Source organism: Oculina patagonica, chromosome 9 (genome assembly GCF_052425735.1).
Source record: "Oculina patagonica isolate OP01 chromosome 9, crgOcupat, whole genome shotgun sequence".
Lineage (NCBI taxonomy): Eukaryota > Metazoa > Cnidaria > Anthozoa > Scleractinia > Oculinidae > Oculina > Oculina patagonica.
The window spans coordinates 22172735-22191708 of record NC_135766.1 but is presented as its reverse complement, the minus strand read 5'-3'; the positions used below and the strand labels follow the sequence as shown (position 1 = coordinate 22191708).

At 37.6% G+C, this 18974-nt stretch overlaps 2 protein-coding genes and 1 long non-coding RNA gene across 6 annotated transcripts in view; 1 reads left to right on the top strand and 2 right to left on the bottom strand.

Annotated features, from left to right (window-relative positions):
• Positions 1–6891, bottom strand: part of LOC144665036 (neurochondrin-like) — a 30790-nt gene extending 23899 nt beyond the window's left edge. The window contains exons 1-2 of the mRNA XM_078526217.1: positions 5553–6891; positions 2276–3084 (exon numbers count right to left, since the gene is read on the bottom strand). Coding sequence (XP_078382343.1) covers positions 2276–3084; positions 5553–6891 — 2148 coding nt within the window. The remainder of the gene's footprint in view (positions 1–2275; positions 3085–5552) is intronic.
• Positions 6892–8662: 1771 nt separating this feature from the next.
• Positions 8663–9924, top strand: LOC144666087 (uncharacterized). The gene is made up of 2 exons (XM_078527434.1): positions 8663–8872; positions 8960–9924. The coding sequence occupies exons 1-2, from the start codon at positions 8784–8786 to the stop codon at positions 9786–9788; spliced, it is 918 nt and encodes a 305-aa protein (XP_078383560.1). The 5' UTR covers positions 8663–8783; the 3' UTR covers positions 9789–9924.
• A 3186-nt stretch (positions 9925–13110) lies between these two features.
• On the bottom strand, positions 13111–18866 carry LOC144665466 (uncharacterized). Of its 4 annotated transcripts, XR_013572958.1 has the most exons (9): positions 18630–18792; positions 18446–18544; positions 17973–18061; positions 17674–17768; positions 16679–16769; positions 16330–16390; positions 15552–15647; positions 14807–14921; positions 13111–14478 (listed from the first exon to the last, which is right to left on the bottom strand). It is a non-coding gene; the product is annotated as an uncharacterized LOC144665466 (long non-coding RNA). The 4 variants fall into 4 exon arrangements; XR_013572956.1 differs by lacking the exon at positions 17674–17768 and having other exon boundaries at positions 18630–18866; XR_013572959.1 differs by lacking the exons at positions 18446–18544; positions 18630–18792 and adding an exon at positions 18244–18419.
• Positions 18867–18974: the final 108 nt, after the last annotated feature.

The window sequence follows — 18974 nt, the reverse complement described above, 5'->3', positions numbered from 1 at the left end:
CAAAATGAATAAAGCACAAAAGCGAAGGGAGTGTCAAAGACCAAAAGAGAAGAGGAATGCTGAGGAGTAAACGATCAAGCGAGAGAATATTTTGGCAGTTTTGGTAAAGAATCTCGAGGACCTCTCATGGCCGCTCTAACCTTCGTAATTAAATCTGACGGCTTCCAGCACAGCACAACTGAGCCATTTCAACTAAAATGTCTGTTGATTGCTTGTGGAAAAAGCAAATCCACATACACAAGGTTTTTCGATACATTGGCTCTGCTAACTTATGTTGTGGAAGCTTTGAGGACATACCGATACCAGTCTGAGTACCATAAAGCATTTCTATGAGTGTTTGTGTGGAGAGAGGTTCGATTGCAGCACTAAAAATATGTTGGTTGAGACACAAGAGTCAATTTTTTTTCTTTTCATGTTAAGAAAAACAAGAATATAGAAAACAAGAAGGGCGTCACTTTTTCCTCCTTAAAATATTACAATCAATTGTTGAATACCAGCCCCAATAGCAAACCCATCTCAAAAAGAAACCAACAGATTATTACCAGACAAAAGAAAATGAGCAACAATTAAAAGTAGTAGAAATGTAATTTTCCATTTCTACCTGTCAAGTATACAGCTGTGAATGAAAGTAACAACATACTCGAACCAAGACTTCACAAGAACAACACATAAGGATGAGAACAGTCAACAAGGCAGCCATTTTGTGACAAGAAACTGAACAAACACACTGATTGAGTTGATCTCTTGTTTTGTCCTCCATGCAGGCAAGAAAGGTTAATAAACATATTTACCCTTTCATTTATCTAATTTACTTTTGTTTGGCTATGCATTAGGATAGGGCTATAATAATAACAAACAACAGGAAAAGGAAATAATTAAGTGGAAGTAAAGTGCAACACAGAGCAAAAGAGATTTCCAGTACCAAGCAGTTCTGGTGTATCCATGGCAAGTTCAAGAAAGGAATTTGCATAAGTAAATTGTTTAACTTAAACCAGCCAGTGTATTTTAGCACTGACCGAAGAATTCTACTCAGCAATAAGTGCAGCTTAACATTATTTCATTGACAAGTAGTTGACTACTGCAATCTTTCAGTACAGTGCAGTATAACTAAGATTTGTTTTGTAAACTTGGAAATACTTTAGGAATTGATGTTTAGATACAAAAATGTTATAGATTTGAAATAGATTTAATTTTTTTTGTTTTAGTTTCTTTTTTTCTGATATACATTTTCATATCAGTATTTATAGTTTTTGTAATTAAGTTAGAGCACACTTCTATAAAGCACTTAAGAATGAAGTTGGTATCCTCAAAGAGTTACTGTATCATTATTAAAAATATTGAACTATAAAAATAACTTTTCATAACAAAAGGCTAAAAAACAACACTTAAATTAAATACATGTGTGTTATTCTTGAGTCACCTTTATCAAAAATAAAGTAAATATTTGGCAATAGTTTTAAGAAAATAATTATGACAAAAATAACTTCATTAGTTCTACTTATAGAGGCTCACACATGCATGTAACTGTCTCTGTCTGAGATTTTGGAATGTCTTTGAAAAAACTTGAAACTAAAATTTTCTCCTGTACGAAAAAATTGTCTTTGTATAATCAATAACAGATAACAAAACATTGCTGACAGCGATCAAAAAATGCAAACAAATTCTTGAGAAGTATTGTCTTTGATATAGATTTTGTGATAAACATTAACAGAAAGAAGGCACAGAATTTTGACCTCCGCTAGGTCATTTTCAAATGTGAGTAGAACAACAAAATTAGCATAAATATATTACAAACAACTATGCTAATTTTGTAGTTTTGCTCGTACTTGAAACTGACTGACACTGGAGAGGTCGAAATGCTGTGACTTTTAATTATTTACTTTAATCACAAAATCAAAATCAACAAAACTTGAAAACAAAATACCATATTTTCTCAATTAAACATCCCCAGCATTAACTTCAAACTTGGCCTGGTGAACTCTGCGTTTTTTTCACTCCTGCAGTTTATTCGAGTACGGAGTTTATTAAACAAGGGTTTTATACTTTATTTTTGACAGACTTACATATTTCCATTTCAACTACAGCTTTTTAGCCAGGGCTCATATAAATTCTTGAGGGGGCTATTTCCTAATCTTCCTTGGAAACCCGGCGTTTTTTCGAGACGCGGCATTTATTTGAGAAAATATGGTAGATCTCAATTTTTCGATCAAATCAAAATCCACAGATGTGGCTTTCTGTTGTCTGTTTTAAAATTCTAACTTTACAGATCACTAACCTTTCTGACCAGATCCACTAAAACATCCTTTTCGTCTCCAGAGAGTTCTTGTGCTTGACTGCAGTTTAGAAAGGCCACGATAGTCTCAGTCCACCCACTTGCTTTGAGTGCATCTCTAGCAAGAGCCACAGTACTCGTCAATGCTGAAAAAACTTGCAAACCAAGAAACCATAGCTCTGAAATGTCTGCCCATGCTTCCTTGCATTTGGCTGTCAGCTGGGTTGATTTGCGTTCAGATGGGATGTCTTTGGTGCGGGGTGTTACATGTAAGTCTTTTGCTTCTTTTAAGACATGAACTGAATCCTTCAGGAACACAGATAGTTCAGCAGAGTCGAATGGCATGCTGTTGACTTCTGCATGGTTCCTGATAAACATAAGTCCGAGTACTACCAGGTTCATGAGAATGACAACATTCTTTTCTGCAGAGAGTAAGGGAGAAGTGGAAGTCACGGCATGGTGGCCAATCTCCTGGAGTGCCTGATCTCTTGTTAAAAGTTTTGGCTCTGTTACAATAATGTTCAAGAAAATGTTTAGTATTGTAACAAGGCATGTCTCCAATTCATCTACATCCGTGCTGTACTCCATGTTCTCACCCCAAAACTTCCATTGACGAAAGAAGTACTTTGACAAAAGTATAATTCCATCATTTTCAATGAGGATCTTGCGTGTTTTCTCGTCAGCTGACAAATGGCACAATGGTGGCAGTAAAAACCTCATGATATCTACCATATCATTCACATTTAGGGAACTTGCATCGTCCACTGCACTTGAATGTGAAACATCAGTGATGTCACACTTCAACACATGTTCTAAAAGAGAAAAAAAAAATGAAATATTTTGTTATACATACCATATTTATTCGGTTATAAGACGCACCCCAAACTTGGCAACTTTGTCATGCCAAGTTTCCAAACTGAAAATTTTCCTAAAACACTCGGTTATAAGACGCACCATGAGTTGGAGAGTTGTAAAGATTCGGTGATCAATTTAAGGACAGTTCTTCTTACAGAATTTGAATGATTGAATGTTGATCATACTCCTTGGCACAATCTTCGAGTGAAAAGGTAACATTTCATGCTAAAAAAAGACGTAAATCCACTTGAGCAAAACATCTTTCCATTGTTCATGCTTCGAATTTAGCTGCTTAGTAACCTGGCAGATGTGTAGTTTCCAGTAACCACTGAGTTTGTAGCTTGGTTACCAAGTTCTCAAGCATGCTTCGTATCGCTTTTGTTGTTCTAAAAGTCAATGACCAACATTAAGTGTTTTCATTTTTCTTGTTTTATTTGTAAGTTCCGGTAAAATGGCGGTCATAAGATTTTGTTGGGCGAAAATACTCGGCTATAAGACGCACCCCAATTTTGGCATAAACTTTCCACAGAAAAACAGATTTTCATTGAAAAAACCGTGCGCCTTATAACCGAATAAATACCGGTACGGTATATATTAGACATGGCCTCCATGAAAAGCAGACTTTTCTTTTCTTTTTTTTATTTGAATTTGTTGTTATTAAATTTTGGTAGTTAGTTAGATAGGTAGAATCTAGATAGTCCAGTAACTTAATTGACTGATGGAAAAACCGTGTATAAATAAAGTTATCTTATCTTATCTTGCCTTATCACTTGGAGGCCTTTATATAGACCACAAGGAGTGTGAATATGGGTTAGGAAGTTATTTTGACCAATTTCAGTGAAAATTGCATAAATTGTCCTAGATCGTGGTACAGATCATCGTAAATCAACAAACTTATGACCTTATTTGATATTCCAGTAAGTTTAAAGCATGACGGCACTTATTGATTGCCCCAGGGGGGGTACTTGCAGTATACATGACGGGAGGGGGGGGGGTTGGGGGTCCGACGGAGCTTCATATTGCCAACCCAAAAAAATACATGAACCTGAAATTTTACACCCTAAAAAATACCTGGCATCAAAACTTTATACCCCAAAAGGTACAAGACCTAGCACCTCGATACTGATTTATTCAATCAAACAGAGGGTGCCAATTTTCAACCCAAAAATGTATGTATACTGCAAGTACCCCCCCCCCCCCCCTGGGTTGATTGCACTCAAATAAATTCAGTGTTCAGTTCAAGACTATTCTTGAAAGCAAGTACAAACCAGAGGCCAATCTGGATTCTTCGATGTCCAAGTTGTATGCCTTGTGTAATAATTGTATTCTGTACAGGAGTCAAAAACTTAAACTCGTGAAACTGCTCTTGCATGTTTCAAATCGCCAAGAAAACGGCACAAAGCTACACTTTAACAGTAAAGCTTTTTTCTTATTCCATTCTATTTCTATTTCTGAAGGACAGAAAATGTAAACAGAAGTCCTAACTGAAAAGTTAAAAAAAATTGACGTTTATCCTGGATTAGCTAATAATCTTGCTTTGAACAACTAGGCCCTGAATTTACATGGCAAACTACGTACATGTAAGAGCTACAGTTAAACATTTCTAATAATCATTTCTGTTTACTGGTTTTGTCTATTTCGATTCCTTGAGAACAAAAAGCTACACATGGTCAGAAAGTTTCTCTATGAGAGGCACAAATATTTCTTCTGATAACTTTTTCTTGAAGGTGCCTTGACCATCAATTAAACTTCTTTGCATGGTTTTCAACAAACAAAGTGTGCTAAATTTAATTCTTGCAAAAAACATTTCAATTGAAAGACACTGAGTTTTTGAAATGGTTTGTGAGATAGACACAACAGACTGCAAAGCAAGAGTGTGAAATTGCAATTTACATTTGCTAGGTTTGAGGTTTGCAAAAAGGTTAATGCAATTACAAAGTTGTTTGAAAAAAAAAAAACATTTGTGGCTTGGTTTTCTCAAGGATTCCTAAATATCCTAAATCTACTAGTGTCCCAATAGCTCATAAAAAAGTTACTTCTTACCAAACATTGAAAGATTTTTGAGACAAAAAAATTGTATGTCCTGGAAAGTGTGTAATTGCCTTCGCAATTTTTCAAAGTTTTCCCCTTTAAGCGTTTCTTGTAAAAACTTGTGAAAATTAATTTTAAACTGGCATAAAATGCAGTTATATGACCTGAATATAAACCTTAATAAAAGACAGTTTTTAATTTTGCAATCTTGACTGTTTTGGAACTTTCGCATTACGTAAATTTTAAAACAGATGCTGTACTTTGCAAGATGCTCAAAATGTAAGCCATGACCAATGAATCTTCTATACCAACAAAAAAGACTTTACCAAATGTTTTCCAACTTCAGGATACAAAAAATAACAGTTACAATATCAAAACAAAATGCTGTGTATACCTGTAGAAGAATTGAGTGATTCCTTCCCCAACTTCAACAGAAATGGCAGCAACTTGCAGATGTCGTCTTGTAGAGCTGCGGTCTCTTCTGCCATCCAAGCACAAAGAATTCGAACTGATGCCAGCACCACCTGGCATTCTTGTTGTCCAGTAATTGTTTCTTTGTTCTTTACATGTGCCACATGTTCCAGGAACATAACAATGGAATGAATAGACTCGGTTGCTATGGTGTAAACTCTCGGGAGGCTTTCAGAAACAATTGATGGTAATTGCCTATTGTTTTTCAAAGTTCCTGCATTGACAACAGCAAAGTTAATTGCTTTTTCAAGGATATTGAAACAGCTGGTGAGCACGGCTGCTTTGGGTGAGATCTCTTGTTCAGTTTTGCCGTCCAAAATCATTCTAATTTCAACACTGGCAATCGTCAGGCTTAGAATAAACAATCCTGGCGATTCGTTTTCCGAAAATTCAATCATCCAGTCCATTCCTACTAGTTCTATGACCGCCGATGTTAAAACAATAGCGGGATCTCTTTGTTCAGAAGAAATTTTCGACTGTAGGATGTCGTTCAAAGCTTTGTAAACATTGCCCAACCAGCGATGCTCGGCTCCTTGAAAAACAGATTTCTCAGCACCGGATAGGAAAAGCACCAGATATCTACATAGTTCAAACTTCGTGTTGTTTCGGGCTTCTCTGAATTTCACGCTCAGGGCGTTCAAAGCTTCGAACAGGACATCTTTTTGTTCTTTCCAAGACACGCGTGGGTCATTGTTCAGGATTCGGAGCAGTATTTCGATGGCTTTTGTTGTGTATTTGCCATCATTTTCCCCGCTCAGGACTCGGCAAAGCGTTGCGAAGGCTCCTTTTTCCACTAAATGTCTACAGCCGGTCAAACTACAAGCGAGCGAAGCGATAATTTGATAACAGTCATCGACGCTAGCTTGGTTTTCATTTGAATCTTCGGCTGAGTTAGAAATCCCGACCAGGAACAAAGGTATCTTCTTCAAAAACTCGGCGTGTAGACAGAGTTCTTCGTCTGTTGAAAAACAGGCAAGAATTGTCAGGGCCAACGAGTTGTAGATGTCTTGTGGGCAGTCGCTTGGTACATTCCTCGTGTTCAGTAATCTGTTTATAAACTTGAAACCGATTGCTTCGAAAAGCTGCCTTCGTCCGACAACATCAATGGCGTTCGAATGAACAAGTTGTGTGACCAACAACAGCGCTGCGAAACGTTCAGTGTCACTTTTGGCTGCTTTGAGGACTGAAATACACTTTTGAAGCGATGATTCGGCATTGTCGTTCGCTCCAGACTCACAAGACTCACATGTGTTTTCATTCATAATGGAGCTTCGAAATAAAATGCACAATAAAGCCAGCTGAACGCCACGGGGCAAATTTGCATATGTATACCCAAACCTCCTCTTGAGAACGAGGTTGGACAATCTGGACAATGGCCGGCATGCAGAGGGCCTACGGTAGTTATCACTTCATTAACCTGAGATCATGCATGCCCTCCCTCCCTACTTTATCACTCCGGAGAAGGAGTTCTTTTTTCCTCTCCCTTTCGAAAAGAGAAAAAAGAACGCCTGATCGCAGGTTATCACTTCATTAGATAGGCCGTTTTCACATTGTTTGTCTTATTTCATGCGGTACTTTTCATGTATTTAATTGCTATATAAGTAAACGTGCGGAATGCGTTTTACAGACTTTTTGGTCGACAAGAACTTTCAGTAAAAAAAAAAAACTTCCTTCACGTTTATACGACCTATTTCCGGGTTATTCTGTCACAGGAGTAAATATTTATGACCGTTAAAAGCTGTGGTATAAATTTTGGATATGACATGCAATGAAAACTCAGCCCTGTGTTTGAAAAATTTGCAAAGCTAATAAAAAAAACTACGTTCTCATCTTTTTACTGTATAACACTGTTAAAAAACTGTCGTAAAGGCGAAAACGTTTTGTTTCTTGTTATTATTCAAAATCATAGATCAAATGGAGGTGTATTAACACCAAAATAAGCAATAGTGTAACGTACGGGACAAATTATGAAGAAGGAAGAAGCCAAAATATTCGGTACTGCAAGTGAATTTCTCGGCTGGTCTTCAGGGTCTTTAATTACAACATGATTACAAGCTCTGGTCGTAGCGTAGTTGAGAGCGTTTGAGAGAGTCGGTGTGTTTATTACTGATTACATCTCTGATTATTGCTAATTGAGAGCTACAAGACAGCGAGGGCAAATTACTGGAAACGCTAAATTAATTACTGTTCCGCAAGATTAAGTGCTATTCATTTGCGAAAAATAGGTGTTTCCAGATGTTCCAACTTTCGAGAGCAAAGGAAACCGAAATGATGTAAGCTTCCTTTGTTTGTGAAAATTTTTGTAATTTAAGTGAGAAATATTTTAAGACTATAAAGTTCCATACAGAAAAACAACTCGCTAGACCGAAAGATATCAACTCGATAAAGTTACTGATGAAAAAGATTGCAGTTTACTAACGAAGAACTATACGAAATTTAACAAAAAGCAGTTCAGCTGCGAAAAAGAAAAAGAAAAACTCGAAGGTTCAGTACGTGGCACTAATCAATATGCGAGTTCAAATTTGTAAAAGTGTGAACGGTTCCTACATTCTAATCAAGCAGTCCGTTTCGGCAAAACTTCTTATTTACCAATTTTACAGCTGAAAACACTTTCTACAGGAAAGTAATTTAGTTTTTCCAATCATAATTGATCTACCTCCTTACCATACGTATCTTTCTTAATTTACAGTTCTTTCTAAAATTCTCTTTTTCTAAGTTTAAAAAACCTTGTTTGGCCTCGTTAATAATTTGCCACGGGTTCGACTCAACCGATCGAAAAATATGCTCCATAAATCGATGAATTTGAGATCTTTTGTTATAAAATTACCAGAAAAAAATATTACTATGCATTTTGTGTTTTGTGTATTACGTAGGGGTCAGATAACACTGCAAGCGACAAATGAACATTCTACCCCTCCCTACAGTGCTAGGCGTGTGCGACCAAAAGACATTCCTATGCGACTTGTGGGTAGTCTCCCTCGCAGCCGTTTTTGTGTCGTCACGCAACATTGGGGAGAAATGTTGCGTGACGACATTAAAAACGGCTGCGAGGGAGACTAACTTGTGGGTCGATTAGGAGGTCTTAAGAGGGATTTTAACGTCCAGTTCTCGTCTCAGCTGATTTGCAAAGAGCGTTTGAATTGATTTTCCTTCGATGGAATTGTCAAACAATGCTAATATCGCCGGCGAACCTCCGAAGAAGAAACCTCGAAAGTCGAATGACAACCTTATGGCACGTTTATGGTAAGCTATTATTTCTTTCGTTTTAACTGTGCTAAATGAACAAGAAGTAACAGATAATTATTAATATTCACCTTCCTATTTTTGTAGGTTGTCAAAAAACTTTGAGGTTGTCAAAGATTCGCAAACAACTTTTGCCGAGATCATGTCGAGGTACCAAAGCGAGAAAGACAACGTAAACTTTGAACTCTCTCGCTCTGATGTTACGGCTCTGGTGAGTCAGTTGTTCGTCGGAGAAGTGCGTGCTCTTTACCCTAGAGGACACGATGGGAGACGACCTCTAGCGTTTCGAAATCTCGGTCTGAAAAGCAACTCCGCATCTCGATCTCAAGCAAAAGTTCCGCCACTGCATGGATGGATTGAAAGGGGACGGACCGAGACAGAGACCAATTTCGTGAGGTTTACTGGTTACAAGGTAAATGGACATGACCATTCCCTTCTGCTCACAGTAAAAAGTGATTTATCCTTTTGTATCACCGGAACGAGCGGAACACCGGCAAGTATCGATCAAGATGCTTTTGGATTAACCCCTGATAATTCAAACACGTCTGTTGACCTACCAACCATTTTGCAGTGCCTAAGTGGGATCCTTCATCCCTGCCTTGGGTTCAACAAAACTGGTCACCACTCAAAGGTACTCAGGCGTCCGGACGAAGAACAATTTGTCATTGAGATTGATGTGAACGGTGATGCACGGCTAATTTCTAAGGCCTGTGAAGTTATCACGAAAAAAAAGGATGGTTTTTGTAAGTCATGTAATCTGGCAAAAAAACGTCTCGGTAGACGTAAGACCGAGTTCAAAAACATTAAGTTTACTAAGAATTCAGTCTTGAGCAAACAGGAACTGTGCTTGAAGCTGGATATGGTGACCAGGGAAAAGCGAAATGCAGTAAGGAGGGAGGAATACTGCAAGACATAACAAGTTGATCAAAGACGATCATCCAAAACATAGTCAATAAGTCGAAAGTACTTGATATTTGTGGATAATTGTCAATCCACAAGTTTAATTTGTTGCTAAAAGTCAATAATCACAAGATTTTTAACTGATTATTGATTTAATCATATCTATAACAAAATCCTCGATTTTGATTGGTTCTGCGCGCGCCATCGCGTACCCGCGCCGTGGGTGTCCATCAGGTATCCAGACTTCAATTGGATCCTGTTTGGGCCCCGCCCCGCGTCCATCACGCACATTTGAATGGATTCTTTCTTGCTGTTTTCCTGCTTTTTGCACATCCAATTGCATTTGCCTTTGCTCGTCTTTGTCTCCACTCAGTCCAATACTATTACTTATCGACAAAAATGCAGACACGTTTTTCAATCGGCCACAAAATTCAAGTAAGTGTGCGCGACAACTATTGTCTTGTCTCCCGCCATATGACTTTTTTTTTACATTTCCGATCAAAATCGATCAAAATCGAACAAATCGATAATCACAAGAAATTGTGTGATCAACTTTTATCGACTTCCAATATTTGTCGATTGATTAGTATCAAATTCCATAGACAATGATCGAATTTTATCGTCTATCGAAATTATCGACTTGTTATGTCCTGAATACTGAAAGTTAAAATTTGAGAAGAAACGCATGGAGGTGGACAGGAAGGATCATCCAATTTTACAAAACGGCTTACTACGTACGAATGTCATGATGTAGTCACTAGTAGTCTGTGTAGGCCTGTCACCTGCTTTTTACTTCATTTGTCGCGAAAATCAATGCAATTTTTGTCGCACCGAAGCTGCATGAAGTCGCCACAATATCCCGACGATAAAATCGCCATAAAATCGCCGCGATATCGCAGGAGTTTCAAACCTATTCGAATCTTCATGCAACTTGTGCGCGATGAAAATTGCATTGAGTTACGCGACAAAAATCGCCTGTGTAAACGGGCCTTTAGTTTCTTTAGTTTTCTATCTTCAATCCACGATGCAAGTAGCCATGTTGGTTGTGATACAACTGCAAGTGATTCTGGTCTATGGCAACGATAGGCATGCGGATTTTTGATTTCATTTTACTTTTTTCTGCTTTTCATTCCATTTTTTTTAAATTTAGTTTTTGGCTTAAAAATATTTTTTAAAAACAAAAGAAAGTGAAACTATTTTTATTTTCTATTTACAGTAGAACCCCGGTAACTCGAACTCGGATAACTCGAACAACCCCGCTAACTCAAACTAAATTTTGTTTCCCTTGATCAAAATTTGGGTCACATTTACCCCGATAACTCGAATCCCGGTTTTGTCAACTCGCCACGGTTGATTAGAGCAACAAAACAGATCACGTATTTGACAGCCATTTTCCACTCTTATCCGAAGAATTTATGATCGTGTTAGAGTTTTTGACGAGATAAGTTTAATTTGCACTGTGCTGTATACTGAAGTGCTGAAAAATTAGTAAACTATCAATTATTAACTTGGCAAATTAAATATTCAATCTACCCCTAAAACTCGAAACCCGGCTAACTCGAGCGGTTTTTCGTTTCCCTTCAGAGTTTGAGTTACTGGGGTTCTACTGTATTTATTTTTATGTTTGAACTTTTTTTTACAATTCGATACCAATTTGACTATGGCAATCTTAGCCCACCATAGTTTTCTTTGTTTGTGAAAATTTTTGTAATTTAAGTGAGAAATATCTTACATGTAGACTAAAGTTCCATACTAGAAAAAGCTAGAAAATGAAACTTTGTATGGATTAACGCGTAGGCTCCGCCCCGAAACAAGGGGTACCTATTTCAGGCTTCAGGTATTTAAAAGGGTAGGGATTTCACAAGTTTAGGTATGGATACGAAAGGGCATGGGAATCTGTCATTTAGGTTTTGAAAATAGCCTTTGATTAAAATATTTTAGAACAGATGCAATTTATTATCTATTATGACTATTTTTTAATCTATGAAGCGCTACATGAAAATGTAAAGAAAACGGTGTTCCAAGCCATGCCTGGTTTATTCCTTCGTTTCGCTCCACTAATTGCCCCTGGGTTTCCCAGGATGCAGAGTTTACGGTTCCCATTTTTCGCGCGGTCATTTATTTTTTTCGCCTCACGTTGACGGACTCTGCTTTATTATGTGTCCATGCTATTTATAATACGGACACTTTTGCATTTTCCTTTGGTGTCCATATGTACAGACATTTCACAAATACAGAATGGAACCTCGATATAAGGAAGGGCCAACGGACTGGAAAAATACCGTAAAATTCCGGTTATAAGCCCTCCCGGTTATAGGCCCATCAACCTGGAAACATACAAATATATCTGATTAAAGCCCCCCCCCCCCCCCCCCCAGCCCCCCTGCTGGATGACAGTACTGAACAAGGGTAAATGTTGCTCTATTGTGCGTTTTTAACTTAAAAACGTATTTCGATCAACACTCCCGTGTTTTTTCATTCCGCTTATAGGCCCTCCCGGATATAAGCCCCTCCGCTTATAAGCCCAACCAAAACCCCTTACGAAGTAGTATAAGCCCAGGGCTTATAACCGGAATTCTACGGTATGTTCGTTATTCAAGGGTTTTGTTATATCGAGGTTCTTTCTGCTTTAGTTTCATTGGGGAAAAGAATATTGTTCGTTAAATCGAGGACTTCATTATATAAAGGTTCGTTAAATCAAGGTTCTACTGTAATTTAATTTTAAGATAGTAATTATTAGTAATCAAGATTATACGATTTAGCTCCAAGGGTACTTTGATTTATTAATTTTTTTATTGCAAATTATTCTAACATAACTTACAACACACACACAAAAAAAACTGATTTGTTTTAGGCCATCCCCATTCCCCTACTTTTTAGTGGCAGATCCACACCTTCATGTAAGAGAGGGGGGGGATCATCTAGATTCCAAGAATAAGAGGGGAGGGGGGCCTGCTCTCGAAAATAATTTTTCTCAGCCAAACAAGCCTAGGTTTGGTTTGAAAATAAGGTGAGGGCCTGGGTCCCCCTCCACTAGATCCGCCATAGCCTGCAGAACAGGTGGTTTATTTTGCGGGTCAAAGCGCGAAGTGAGACGTTTTTAAACCGCCTGTTCTGCAGGCTAGATCCACATTGCTTTTGAACAGTAACCAATGAATGAGTCCTAAAAAAATACTTCAGTAGAACCTTGGTAACTCGAACTTGGATAACTCGAACAAACCCACTAAACAAAACCCTCGAACCGTTTTTCGTTTAATTCCCTTCAGAGTTTGAGTCACCGGGGTTCTGCTGTATTTAATATGCAATTCCACCAATCACAATCATACAATAAGAGAGCCTTAGGTATAAATTGAATTTATTTTCATTTGATTCATTATCTTTCATTTGTTACAACAATATTTCTGGGTTTCCTGAAAAAGGGAACCTAAATTTATTGGCAAATTATGTAAAAATCGTAGAAAAAAACTAATTTATACATACAGTCAACTCTTGTTTAAGCAGACATGCTCTGGGCGTCGTTTAGTGTCTGCAATAGCGAAAGTCCGTAATAGCGGGAGTCATTTCCAGTCAATCCTTATTTGCCGGGGATCTGGATTTTGTCAGTAATAGCGAGTGTCCACAATAGCGGGGTGTCCGCAAGGCGAGAGTTGACTGTACCTCAATCAGGAACGATCTACTTAATATATTTTTTTTTCAACATACATTCACATGAAATATGCAACTGCAAAGCTAGTTTAGTCTGACTGACTTCTTCAGTTAATTGTAATGAAAGAGTTGAATCTGGGATGACTTCATGTACCACATATGAAAAATATCCCCTGATATCAAGTTCCAACCTGTTTTATTTATTTTTATTTTTAAATTTATTTATGGTTAATTTAGTAATTATTTTTAACAACTATAGATTTTGAATAAATACATTAAGATTTAGATGAACAATTAAACTACATAAGATTTCAATGACATTAAACCCTGTACATTTACATTTGTAATATTTTTAATGTAAATGTGTATGGCCTGAGGTCATTTAACCATTATGTAATGTGAATCCTCATCTTTCTCTTAAAGTATTTGCTAAAAATATTTTTTTTATTATAGTTATCAATGTTTATGTTCAAACTTAGTTTTTGTCATTTGGAAGCTGGTAACAAGGATTACTTTTCATGCACGGCTACATGAAGTCATCACTGATTGAACTCTATTATCGCAACCAACTGAAGAGGACATAGAGGAAACTGGTTTTGTAGTCACATATATTACATAAATGTGTGTTGAAAGTTAATGCAACTGAGATCTTTCCAAATCAAGATGTTTTTCGTTATGCTTTCTTTTCATATCAATTCTTATCACACTATTTCCTATACATTTCTATAAATGTTTGTTCTGCAGAGATTTCAGTAAAACATCAAGACAGTTGATGATTGTCTTTGTTCTCACAACTTGACTGATAAACAGTAGACTATCAATGTAAGGAGAAACCAGTTGTTGATCACTTGGTCTTCTCAGCAATGACGGGAATCTTGCCTGGGCCGCAGCAAGGCATATTCAGCTGACTACATGCAACTTCTTTAAGAATGTTAGTCACTGATCCTCAGTACTTTCCATTTGTAGCATACAGTTAGCTTAAATGTGATTCTCTCTACTGCATATTTAAGTGTTGACGAGTTACATGAAGGAAAGTGTTAGGCTTGAATTTGGTTAAGAGCCTGCAAAGAAAGACGAAAAAACTGAAAATCTGCAATCAAAACATAGCATTTAAACAGTTTTAGCAAAATGGGTGGCAAGAATCAACTGGTTGAGCCACCTTAAATAATGTCCAACTAAGAGTATTGCTATTTTAGGCAGGGCAGTGTAAGCCATGGTAGTCTTATGGATAGCATGCTGGACTCTGGTTGAATGAACCAGGTTCAAAATCAATGCCTTTCTCAACCTAGTGTATAAATGAGTACTGGCAAATTTACTGCAGGGGTAACCACGCAATGAAATAGCAAAGATCCACTGAAAAGTACCAGTAACACAGATTGTAACAAATACCATTTTTCTTGTGTCCTCCATCTTCACACCATGGCATCGACTCTGCTATTTAGCAAGGAAACCATTGACACAACAGCAAGCTATTTGATCCTTGTCTGTGTACACAGGAACTCAACTAAGAAAAAAGATTTCCAATATTCTAATTTTTACACATCACTTAATAAAATGTCAGTCAATATAGGCAAGCCCTGATGACAACACATTTATACCTAAATAGCACTTAGGTAAGCCTACAGCTAGCTTAGGTTGCTTGTGTTTATTAACCTTTTTCTTTGGAGTATGAATTTCTACCTACAAGGCCTCACTGCCATGCCTCACACGTTTGTAAGACTCTACCACTTGTAACAAATTGTAAATTCAAACACCGTACTACAGTCTACAGTATATCATTACTAACTACAGTCTACAGTGTATACTTTAATAAGGGAAGCCTCGAGCCATGCAGCCCATACTGCCGGAGCTTATCCCGGTTTCTGTAGCATTAAGCAGCTAGGAATATTTCTACTCCCCCCTAAATGGGATGCTAGTCCATCGCAGGGTATCCCCCAGCATTATGTCACCGGTACCCATTTATACACCTGGGTGGAGAGAGGCACTATGAGAGTAAAGTGTCTTGCCCATGAACACAAGACAGTGACCCCAAACAGGGCTCGAACCCGGACTGCTCAATCCGAAGTCCGGCGCACTAACCATTAGGCCACCGCGCCTCCGTAGTGTATACTTTATTTTTTTTATTATGACTCACCCAGAAAACTGCTGCTGTAGTATGTCTTTTTCCTTCATATTAATTGTTCGTGGAATGCTTCACCAATGCAACTGAGTCAACAATCGGTAGCTCAGCCTGGAAGATAAAAAAATACAATGAAGATTGACCATTTATAAACCAATCCAATCCCCCATGCTGTTTTGCTATAAACAACACATTCTAGAAGTGAATACAACTTTTACTAATAAAAGATATGCCATGCTTTAAACTAATGTTGCTTAGTAAAATGCATTATTTGGGGGTATATGCATATTTTTAACAAAAACACTTGGGGGACAGGGTACATTGTAGACTCCCTAGGATCCATAGGATGGGAACCACTCGGGGGAGGGGGGGGGGCTGAACCCACATAATATGAAAGGTGCAGGGATATTCATCCTCTCCCTTAGGGGTGTAAATTTCGGATTTTTGGTCTTGCATAGGGCTACACACAAGTAAATATAGAAATATATATTCTGTTCTTAGTTTTTGGTACCTTTTAGGGGTCAAGAAAAGTTTAATAAACACTCAGATTGGTCTCTTTTAGCGTTCTCTTCAAAAGTTCCAACGAGCATCCCTGCCCCTTTCATATAGCAGTCCCCCCCTGGTGCGATCCCATAAGATAACACAAAATTTAATGTTGTTTTAAGACCAAACATCATGTGATCCCTTCCCTACTCCAATACTCTTTAAATTCCCAAAATAAGCTCCCAAGTCCTTGACCTTAAAAACAAGTGTACGTAGTAAATTTAGAAGTTACATAGATTGTAATAAATACTATTTTCCCAAGGTCCTCTATCTTCACACCACGGCATCATCTCTGCTATTTAGCAAGGAACCTATTGACACAGCAAGTTATTTGATCGGTAAAAATCTAGCACTATACAAGCTTAGGCAATACCGTAAAATTCCGGTTAAAAGTCTGGTCTTATACAACTTTCATAACATTAGGGGTTTTGTGTGGGCTTATAAGCAGATGGGCTTATATCCAGAAGAGCTTATAAGTGCAATAAAAAAAAACGTTTTTAAACAAGCCACAGGAGTGTTGATCGAATTATGTTTTTAGTTTAAAAATGCATTTAAAGGAACAAGCATTATATACTTTAATTTTATTTTTTATGACTTACCCAGAAGAATACTGGTGTATTTGTCTTTTGTCTCCACATTCATCATTTTTGGAATTCTTGACCTACACGAGTCAACATCCAGTAACACAGCCTAGAAGAAAAATCAACAACAACAAAGATTGACCATTTATAAATAAATCCATGTTGCTTTGCGGTAACAACACTTTCTTAAATGTATATTGGTTGGCCATTGCTTAATGCTCTTTGTTGTTTTGCTGTAAATATCTAATCTCATGTGAGGGGTGGTGAATGGCCCTTCAAAACATGCGTGTCTCGCAAAATTTTAGCCAAATTTCAGGGGTCTCGCCGTCTCAAATTTTTCTTTGACGCCTTCTCGGAGTCTTGATTTCTTTTACAAGGCTTAAAAGGTCTTGGGTTCGCAGAAAAGATATCAGTCTCGCCGTTTTGCGAAGTCTCTCAATTACCATTTGACACCCCTCATGTGTAGGGTATAACACAGATTAATACAAATGGAGTATAAAGGACTTTCTGTCCAAGCAGGAGGCAGCATTCAGAGAGCTCTTTCAAACTAGCCTGGTAAGACTCTTTCCCAAGGGGCACTTTTCTAACACTCCAACTTTTCTTTGCTGAATATTTTCCCCACAGGTTCGCCTTTCCCTTGAACCCCACTAACTGCTCCTGTGTCTAAGAGGATGGGAAACCTCTGACATGACCTAATTTCTTGTTCAGATCATGGGGGGGGCTAGGGGGGGGTGGCCGGTAAATTTACCCGGTTTAAAAAAAAAAAAAACCGCTAAAAATTCACCTTAAAAAAAAAAAATAAATAAAAGTTTAGAGCTGCCAAGGCCAGAAAAACCAGCTGGGCTTGTTGATGAGCCGGCTTAGTGTTTTCTTAGCTACATCCCTGGATCATACATCATGTGATCACTTCGCCACTACAATACAGTAAAAATTCTGATAACAAACATCCAGGTACTGCTCTCCTGTAAAATCAAGTCCCATAAATTTGAAAAATGACAGATTTGAATAAATACCATTTTTGCAGGTCCTCTATCTTCACCCCATAGCATCTTCTCTGCTATTTAACAAGGAACCCGTTGATATAACAGCCAGTCCTTGCCTGTGTACACTGGAACCCAAATAAAAAGAAAAAGATTAAAAATTAAAGAAATGTATCATTATTTAATATTAAAAGCAAACTTAATTATTTAAGCTATACAATAGGCAAGCCTGAAAACATATACCACTTGTCATAAATTGTAAAATCAAAAATTTATCATCCATTACTCTCAATACTAAAATTTAATTTTCATTTAATTTTACTATGACTCACCCAGACAAACACTACTGTAAGTCTTTTCCTTCTACATTCATCATTCTTGGAATACTTGGCCCACATAAGTCAACATCCAGTATCCCAGTCTAAAAGATCAAAGAAAATACAAAGCAGGTTAATTAATCTCGTTTTGTTGAAACATTAAAATGCGTTGTTCTTAGACACAAAATGAAATATTTATACACAAATAGATTTTACAACTTTTACTTCAAGCAGATGCCTCCTTTTTTCAAAGGGAAAAAAATATTTGGGGAAGAGCTTTATATACCCTGCAGCCTGCAGTCAGATATGGGCACATTTATCAGCCGGTTTCCCGGGGAGAAATCTAAAATTGATTTCGAAAAACTAACAAAAAAGGATAACTTGATCAATTTGGTGTTATTTTAAAGAAAAGCGAGTAAGCAAACTGTACACGTACATGTAGTAAACTTCAAAGAAAATATTTGAATTTAGTGAAAATCGTCACTTACCCTCCGCCATCTTGAATTTGACTGCTGGTCAGCTACTATTTGTACTGTCGTCTCAAGAGACTCGGGCCCAGTGTCCTCTCTCCTTTTGAGGTTTCCAAGCTGTCAACGCACACAAAATCACAAATATTTAGGCATTCATATTCCAACGTAGCCCTTTGTACACTGTTTGTAGCTATACCCATACCTTTCACATATATATCCATAAAAAGCGGTACAGGTGGAAATTGATAGCCATCCAGGCGATCCATGTAAAAACCTGAAAAAATAATAAGAACAAAATGCAAACTGATCCCGTCCATTTCCAATATATTTCGTCAAGCATGGCCTGACTTCTTCAGGGATGAACTGTGTAGTTTATCCCTGAAGACGTCACAGCACAGCCTGACAAGGCTTGAATTCTTTGGGAAATGAACATTGTAATTCACAAGCCCACAATTCTTACTTACAAAAATTGTCGAAAATGTAGTAAGAGTTTGTGGAGATTACTGAAAGTTGTCGAAGCAAGAGCGAATTCGTATAAAAATCGTGT

Coding starts and splice junctions, on each gene's coding strand:
- LOC144666087 (XM_078527434.1), top strand. CDS start 8,784: ATGGAATTGTCAAACAATGCTAATATCGCCGGCGAACCTCCGAAGAAG. Junction 8,873..8,959: donor AACCTTATGGCACGTTTATG/GTAAGCTATTAT, acceptor CTATTTTTGTAG/GTTGTCAAAAAACTTTGAGG.